The sequence below is a fragment of the Peromyscus leucopus genome, chromosome 3, assembly GCF_004664715.2.
Source record: "Peromyscus leucopus breed LL Stock chromosome 3, UCI_PerLeu_2.1, whole genome shotgun sequence".
Classification (NCBI taxonomy): Eukaryota; Metazoa; Chordata; class Mammalia; order Rodentia; family Cricetidae; genus Peromyscus; species Peromyscus leucopus.
The window spans coordinates 141067256-141076409 of NC_051065.1; the positions used below are offsets into that span (position 1 = coordinate 141067256).

The following is a 9154-nucleotide window of genomic DNA, read 5'->3' on the forward strand; positions in this document are numbered from 1 at the left end:
GAACAATGATTTATGTCAAACAGCTATGATAGAAAGATAAAACAACCCCAATTCTCCCCCAAACCAAACTATTTAGATGGTGAAGCTGGCACATACCAGTTTGACTCAGCCCGCAGAGGATGAAATGTGGATGACAGCACCGAGAATGACCCACGGCTGATTTCTGAAGAGCTGGTCCTGATGAAAGGATTCGGTTATTTTCTTTCAGTAAAACTGATACTCAACCAATAACTCACATGATACAGAATGTAAAGTAAAACTTTTGTGAGAAATTATTGTCAGAATACTGGGCCTTTCAGTGGAGAGATCAGTTAAGAGCACCGGTTGCTCTTCCAGAGGACCTGGGTTTAATTCTAAGCATCCACATGGCAGCTCACAACTATCTGTAACTCAAGTTCGAGGGCTTCTGACACCATCACACAGACTTTCGTGTAGGCAAAACACTAATGAACATAAAATAAAAATTAATTATGGACTTAAAAAATATACTGAACAGCTCCTACGCAATGATTTTTTTTAAACCCGACAACTCTTGGACCTAAGCACTATATGTTTTTAATTAATTAATTAATTAATTTTATGTGTATAGATACTTTGCCTGCATATGTGTCAGTGCATCATGTGTTCAGTGCTTGTGGAGGCAGCAGAGTATGACAGACCCCTAGAACTGGAGTTATGAGCTGCCATGTAGAACATGTGTTCAGTGCCTGTGAAGGCCAGAAGAGTATGCCAGATCTCTAGAACTGGGGTTATGAGCTGCCATGTAGATGTTGGGAACCTAACCCAGGTTCTTTGGAAGAGTAGTCAGTGCTCTTACCTGCTGTGGTGGTTTGAATGAGAAAGGCCCCACAGACTCATATATTTGACTGCTTAGTCTCTAGGTGTAGGAACTGTTTGGCAAGATTTAGGAGGTAAGGCCATGTTGGAGGAAGTGTGTCACTGGGGGTGAGCTTTGAGTTTTCAAAAGTCCATGCTATTTCCAGTTAGCTCTCTGTCTTGTACTTGTGGATGAGATGTAAGTTCTCACTCTCTGCTCTAACATCATGCTTCCTGCCATGCTCCCCACCATGATGGTCATGAACTCTAGCTCTTTGGAATCCTGAACCCTCACTTTAAATGCTTTCTTTTATAAATTCCCTTGGTCATGGTATCTCATCACAGCAATAGAAAAGTAACTAACAAAACTACTAAACCATCCCTCCACCCTCCAAAAGCACTATATTTTTAATAATCTAAAACTTTAGTGTAATTCCACATTCTCCCATGAATGTTACGGTGAACATTTGTGGTAAAACTACACCCAAAGAATACAAGTTTGAATCATTCCAAGGATTGATTATAAGATCTGAAAAAATGTTAGTCACATATAATATACTACTTCTAAAAATTTTGAACTCTTTCTACTGTATGGATGAAAGGGAGAAAAGAGATGGCCCTGTAAGGGTCATCTTGCCCCTTCTGTTAAATTTCTCTACCCTGGGTGTGGAGTATACAGTGTAAACTCCCGAGTCTGTGGCTTTCTGTGTAATTTAGCACAAATACCTTAAGTTACTCTAGATACTTCTTTTTTTTTTCTGTTGGGCTAACCTCTGAGGAAATACTTGGTCTATTTTTATAGAATCAATAATATTATATTTTATAATGGCCTTCAAATTCTTGATATGTTGGGGAGTTAGCATAGATAAGCCATAGGCTGTCTAGAATCCATCAGTTATTTAACTATATGTTATATTTTTCTATTTGTTTGAGTAAACATTGAGAAAGCAATTGTCCAGTTGCTACTGGGATCTCACTCCCAACTCTGCTTATCTCTCTAGTCTTTGTGATCTCTGTTGAATGAATTCAGATGAGACAGGATATAGGGTAGAAACAGGCAGTGTTTAATACAAAATAACATGAGGGGCTTTTAAGGGTGAGAAGAGCAATGAACAAAGGAGTCATTACAGAGACCACCTCACCATTCACTAAATCACGGTCAACCCACCCAGGAGCTCTCTGCTAAAGAAAAGCATGTGGAGGTCAGAGGAAAACTTTCAGGAATCAGTTTTCTCCAGCCATGATGGGTCTATGTATCAGCATCAAGTCATTAGGCCAGTGGTCCTCAACTTTTCTAATGCTGTGATCCTTTAATACAATTCTTCATGTTGTGGTGACCCCCAGTCATAAATTATTTTGTTGTTATTTAATAACTGTAATTTTGAGACCATTATGAATCATAATGTAAATATCTCATATGCAGGATATCTGTCTGGTAGGCAACCCCCAAATGTGTCACAACCCACAGGTTGAGAACCCCTGCTTTAGGCTGAGCCAACCTGCCCTCCCTGAAGAAATTAACTTTCCATAGAAAACCTCATTTAGTTGTATCTTTACACTGTCAAAAGAACAGAGTGCATAATTCTTAGAATCCTTGCAGAAATACACCCAAAAGACAGTGTTTAGACACTGTCCAGGAGAATGTGTCAGTTACAGGAAAGGATTGGCAAATTCTCAAACGAACTGTTATCTGATAAACTGTTATTCACAGACAGATATAGAATAAAAATGAAACTACAGAATGGGTACTATTGCTATTAGACAGATACCAAAACCCACTCAGGATATATTGGTATTTTGCTTATAGGAAACTTAACATTGATGAAAAGTGTTGGCCACTACCTGTGAAATTCTTAGTGCTACCACATTAAAGACTATGTTGTGGTGTAGAGGACTTTGACAGAGGGCTAAAATTGTCTCATATCTTTTCAAAAATTCCCTTCTTATTAAAAAACTAATACTGTACATTATTTATTCCAAATACTAAGACATCATTAGTTCTACATACAGTCACTGTAAATTTTGTTGAGATAGTTTGCATGCTTTTTTGAAAATCAAATCTTCAATTTTAGTGTGTATTATACATTTATTGCATTTCTAAATCTAGACCAGGTACGTTCCAGGTACCAAGTGGCTATGGGTGACCAGAAGCCACCATATTGTTTAGACAACTCCGAGTGTTGGTCTAACTCAGTTTATATCTACACTTTATTTATTCAGATTACAGTTGTGGCAAAGAGTTCTATAGACATCTCATGGAGGTCTATACTTTCTATTCTTCTGTATCTCAGTCCGTGTTGCTGTTTGCCTGGTGATGTCTCCAGGACCCGAGGGCAGGGGGTGAGGAGATGTGGAGACAATGATACAGACTCCAACAGGTTGCAAGCAAGCTCATTTATTTTTAGGAAAGGGTAAGCCTTACATACCCTATATACCTCATTGTGGGGATGAGGTCTTCCTTAGTGCTCATTGCTAAGTTGATACTTTCTGATAGGTTCTGGAATCTGCTGGCCATTTCTGGCCTCCAGGTCCCCCTTTTTTGTATTTTTGCAGGATGCCTAGTCATTGTGGGAGCAGTATAGCACATGCTACAGCTTATCCAAAACATGCAACAGTTCTGCCTGCCTCAAGCATTTATGACATTTTTCATAACTCTAAGACCAGATTTTATATGCAATCATGTATAATATTTTGAGATAGGGTCTTACTATGTAGCTCTGGTTGTCCTGGAGCTCACTGTGAATTCTAAGTTGGCCTTAAACTCACAGAGATCCACCTGTCTTTGGCTCTGGCTCGCTACTGCTAGGATGAAAGGCATGTGCCAGGACACCCAGCTCCAAAATCATATTTTTATTATGATTAGATTCTGTAAATTATAATTATGTGTATAATTTCTTAAAGTCATAATCTATTCTTGTTTTGAATTGCTTTCAGGGTCCATAACAGTATCCTTCTTCAGAACCACTAAATCTTATTTTCCTGTAGAAAAGAGAAATGCCAATTGTAGAAGTTATTGACATTAGGATGCAGAAAGCTGAACACATATCCATGGCCAGGCTACTCCACAAAGGATGACTACAATATTAGACTTCATCTCTTGACAAGATCCAAACCAATCCTCAGGCAGAACTTGGACTGTGACAAAATGAATTCTTTATGAAGAGAATGAAGGTGGGAATGGAAAAAGTTCTTTTTAAAAAAGATTCATTTATTTTTATTTTATGTGGATAAATATTTGGCCTGTGTGTATATATGTGTGCCACATGCATGCTTACTGTCCTCAAATGCCAGAAAAGGGTGCCAGGCCCCTGAATGGAGTTACAGATGGTTGTAAGCCACCATATGGGTGCTGTGAACTGAACCAAGTCCTCTTCAGGAGCAGCAGATACATTCAACTAACTCTACTGCCCCTCCTTGGTGCCTTTCAACTGCCTGTTATATAATTTTTCCCTCCATTGTCAAGTCCTATCTGAGTCCTACCTCTGGCCCTGGGTCGAGACATGACTTTCTGAACTGCTAGGACTATTTCCAGATTAATATCTAGCAGGGGCTTTCTGGTAAAGAACAAAGAATTCAGTCGGTGCGCGAGCTGTCAGCGCGGGCGCGAGTGCGCGGGGCGCGGGGTGGGTGCGGCCGAACGGGTCCCCGAGCCGGTCCCTAGCCTGGCCCGCGACCCCGGGCCTCCAGCGCCGCCCTCTCCGGCCTCGGAGGCCCGCGCCGCCCGCCTCGCCCCGCACTCGCCGGCTCGCCGCTGTCCTCTCCCCGCTCTCCGGCCAGTCGGGCGGCGGGCCCCCGAGAGACCCCGTCGGGTCGAGGCTGGTGGCAGGCAGGCGGGCGGGCGGGCGGTCAGGCCCGAACCTCGGCCTCCTCGCCATGTCCTCGGGCCGCGACGCCAGCTTCCCGCTGCACCTCCTGGTCTGGAACAATGACTACCCGCAGCTGGAGAAGGAGCTGCGGGACCAGATTGCAGAAGCTCTGGACCCACGGGGTCGGACATTACTGCACCTTGCGGTTTCTTTGGGGCATTTGGAATCTGCTCGAGTGTTGCTGCGACATAAAGCAGATGTGACCAAAGAAAATGGCCAGGGATGGACAGTTCTGCATGAAGCTGTGAGCACGGGTGATGCCGAGATGGTCTACACCGTCCTGCAACACTGAGACTACCATAACACATCCATGGCCCTTGGAGGTGTACCTGAGCTGCTACACAAGATTCTCGAGGCCCCGGATTTCTATGTGCAGATGAAATGGGAGTTCACCAGCTGGGTGCCCTTGGTCTCTAGAATCTGCCCGAATGATGTCTGTCGCATTTGGAAGTGGTGCTAAGCTGCGCGTGGACATCACTTTGCTGGGGTTTGAGAACATGAGCTGGATAAGAGGGAGACGAAGTTTCATATTTAAGGGAGGAGACAACTGGGCAGAGCTGATGGAAGTCAACCACGATGACAGAGTGGTCACCACTGAACACTTCGACCTTTCCCAAGAAATGGAGCGCCTCACCCTGGACCTCATGAAGCCAAAGAGCAGGGAGGTTGAGAGGCGGCTCACGAGCCCAGTCATCAACACCAGCCTCGACACTAAGAATATTGCCTTTGAAAGAACTAAATCCGGATTCTGGGGCTGGAGGACAGATAAAGCAGAAGTTGTTAATGGTTACGAAGCCAAGGTTTACACGGTCAACAATGTGAGTGTGATCACCAAAATCCGCACGGAGCACCTGACAGAGGAGGAAAAGAAGAGGTACAAAGAGGACCGGAATCCACTGGAGTCTCTGCTGGGAACTGTGGAACATCAGTTTGGTGCTCAAGGGGACCTCACTACGAAGTGTGCCACCGTGAACAACCCCACGGCCATCACACCCGACGAGTACTTTGACGAAGACTTTGATCTGAAAGACAGGGACATTGGAAGGCCAAAGGAGCTGACGATCCGAACACAGAAGTTTAAAGCTACACTGTGGATGTGTGAAGAGTTCCCGCTCTCCCTCGTGGAACAGGTCATTCCCATCATTGACCTCATGGCTCGGACCAGCGCTCATTTTGCAAGATTGAGAGATTTCATCAAATTGGACTTTCCTCCTGGATTCCCTGTCAAAATAGAAATCCCCTTGTTTCACGTTTTGAACGCACGGATTACATTTGGAAATGTTAATGGCTGTAGCACCGCTGAAGAGAGTCAGAATGTGGAGGGGATCCAGGCCGACACAGCTTCCGAGGTCACAAGCTTTGAGGTTGATCAGTCTGTGTTTGAAATTCCTGAGTCCTATCATGTTCAAGATAATGGCAGAAACGTGCATCTCCAGGATGAGGACTATGAAATAATGCAGTTTGCCATCCAGCAGAGCCTGTTGGAGTCCAGCAGGAGCCAGGAACTTTCGGGACCAGCTTCAAATGGAGGGATCAGCCCCACCCACAGCTATGAAGCCCAGTATGAGAGGGCCATCCAGGAGAGCCTCCTAACCACCATGGAAGGCCCGTGCCCAGGTGCCCTCAGTGAGTCGAGCCGCTTTGATAGTGACCTGCAGCTGGCCATGGAGCTGTCTGCCAAAGAGCTGGCCGAACAGGAGCTAAGGCTCCAGGAGGAAGAGGCCGAACTCCAGCAAGTCTTGCAGCTGTCACTCACCGAGAAATAGACATTTCTGTCCAGGGGCTGCGCGGGAGTGCTTCGTCAGCTGAGACCCGACAGGCAGAGGGGCCTACACTCCTGCAGACAGCAGCTGCCCCTTCCTTATGCAAAGGAGCAGGCCCAGGGACTCCCCAGAATGGAGAAGGGGAGCACTGGCAGGCCCCATCTCCAGGCTGAGGGGAGGGGCATCGTCACCTTCCATTAGCTGCCCTGGCTTGCAGGTCACATCTCTACTACCAGCTTTAGACAGACGCCAAGCCCTGCGGGTTAGCAGAGACATCTTAATCAGGAGTTCTAACAGTTCCTGTAGGGTCAGGGTGCTTTCTACACGGGAGCAGCGGCCTTTGTAGAGTGCTCACCAAAGAAACGGGTTATGCTGGCCTCTCCATTTCCCTTCCTGTAGGGTCCCTAGGATAGGACTTTGCCGCCATTACACCTCCTCATCTCTACCTTGTCCATGCCCTGTACCCCAGCTACGAGGATATGCACAGGATCTATTTTAGATTATGGCTAACTATTTGCATCAAATTAAGATAGACAAATGACCATGAATGTTGCCTTAGCCTTAAAAATTACTAATAGTTTTAAGCCACCTCACTCCACATACTGAGGAGAGTTCCTCTGGGAGCAGCATCCTCCAGGCTACACCAAAGGCAGCTAATCCTGTCCTTGGAGGAGCAGCTAGGGGAGTCGACAGCTGGTTCTCGAAGCAGGCAAGCTGACCGAAGCGCTGGCCCAGCAGAGCCAGCTGCAGGCCTGGCTGCCTCGGAGGACGGACAGGATGGACTTGAAGTCAGAGGGACGCTAACATGGAGTAGAGGCTCTTCATCCAAAAGGGAAAAGGGACAACTCATTGCTTTTTAGAGTTCAAATCAACATCTTTCTGGATATATATATATATATATATATATATATATATATATATATATATATATATTGGTTTTTTCGAGACAGGGTTTCTCTGTGTAGCTTTGCGCCTTTCCTGGAGCTCACTTGGTAGCCCAGGCTGGCCTCGAACTCACAGAGATCCGCCTGCCTCTGCCTCCCAAGTGCTGGGATTAAAGGCGTGCGCCACCACGCCCGGCTCTGATAAATATATTTTTTAACAGAATCTTTTTATTATTTTTAAAAGATATAAAAATGACTACTCCCATCAGTAGCAATACAAGGTTATGCATTTTAACCAGATTTTCTCAGGCCTTTTTTGGATACCTTTAGTAGTTAACTATTTTGTCTAACCCTCCTGTAAATACCTACTGCATAACAGACCGACCCCTGGGGGATACAGCCAAGGGCACCCTGAACCTCTCACCCGGTGCAGGTGTCACCCCCACAGGCTGCGCTGACCACTGGTAAACAGCACCTGCCTCTGTTTTGCATCTGTTTCCTGTTACGCTTCTTTTGGGATAGGAAGGGAATCCACCAGTCCCAAGAATGTCTGTTTGATACAGTCAGTGTTGCCAGTAAAATGTTCTTAGACAAAAATAATTGTGATTTTAATTCCTCATAGCCATCTGCCTTTTGTCATGGTCTAACCAGAATTCCCTCCCTGTACATAGGCCAGTATGGGCATCACATTTGTACAGCTTGGCGGTCTGTTTCCTTGGCGTTTGTTGGGGGCAAAGGTACTGTGGGAGTGGCAGTCCTGGGCCATGTCACCCACCAAGGTGACTCCCGGGTGACTCCTCTGTTTGTATTCCTGAAGTCTGTGACTATGTCCCCAGGAAGTCACTTAAAAAAGGACTGAGCATTGCATCAACATGTTGCAGCTTTCCCCATGTGTTCTCTCTTAAAACGCAAATAAATACACTTCCATAGAGGGTGTTCACAAAAAAAAAAAAAAAAAAAAAGAACAAAGAATTCAGTTTCTACTCCTTCCAGAGCCAATCCAATGGGCTTGTTAATCACCTGGGAAGAAAAATACTCTTCAGAAAAGCCATGAGATTTTAGAAGAGTACACAGCCTACCCAAGGATGAAGGGTGGCATAGACTGTGTTATTTAAAAGAAAGAAAGACAAAAACAGGGCATCTACCTCCCAAGCACTAGAATTGATGATATTTGCCACTGTGAAAGGCCACAGAGTTAATGAATTTGTTTGTATCCTACAGCACCATACAGAGTGAAATGAGCATGTGGTAACATTTAGAGCAAGGTTCTAGCAGCTGAAAGGATGTCTGCATCCAGATTAAGTGATCTTTGTAGACCTTGACTATGTTACAGAACAGTTCCCTGATTATGGTATGATTACTGGGCCTAAACATGAGGCTTCTGTAAGGAAGTCCAATGGTCAGATGGTTTCTGTGGCCACCACAAGTATTTTCTCCAGTGGGAAGGTGCAGAAGCTTGTACACCTGCTGACAATATCAGCTTCAAATGAACCTAGTGAGAAGCTGTGAGCTTGTGTTTCTTCGTAGAAGTCCAGGTAATAGTAAAAGATGCAGAGAAAATGGAGCCAAATACAAATCTGAGCTTAGTATGTGACACTCTTGACTATGCCTTCCTGATTTACATTATAAGAGAGTATATGTCTGCTTTCCAGGGCCCAGGTAGGGCAAGGAATAGAAAAGAAATTTGGGTGGCAAAAAAAATAAATAAATAAAAAAAAAAATAAATGTGCTATTAGGATTTGATTGTTCTCTTAGTTGGGGTTTCTATTGTTGTGATGAAACACGATGACCAAAAAGCAAGTTGAGGAGAAAAAGGTTTATTTGA

General features: G+C 44.7%; 1 protein-coding gene across 1 annotated transcript; it reads left to right on the plus strand.

Moving 5' to 3' along the window:
* Positions 1 to 4689: 4689 nt before the first annotated feature.
* Positions 4690 to 6898, plus strand: LOC114685866 (ankyrin repeat domain-containing protein 13A-like). Its single transcript, XM_037204068.1, is given in 2 exon segments — positions 4690 to 5132; positions 5134 to 6898. Coding segments are annotated over 2 exon segments (1758 nt in total). The 3' UTR covers positions 6449 to 6898.
* Positions 6899 to 9154: the final 2256 nt, after the last annotated feature.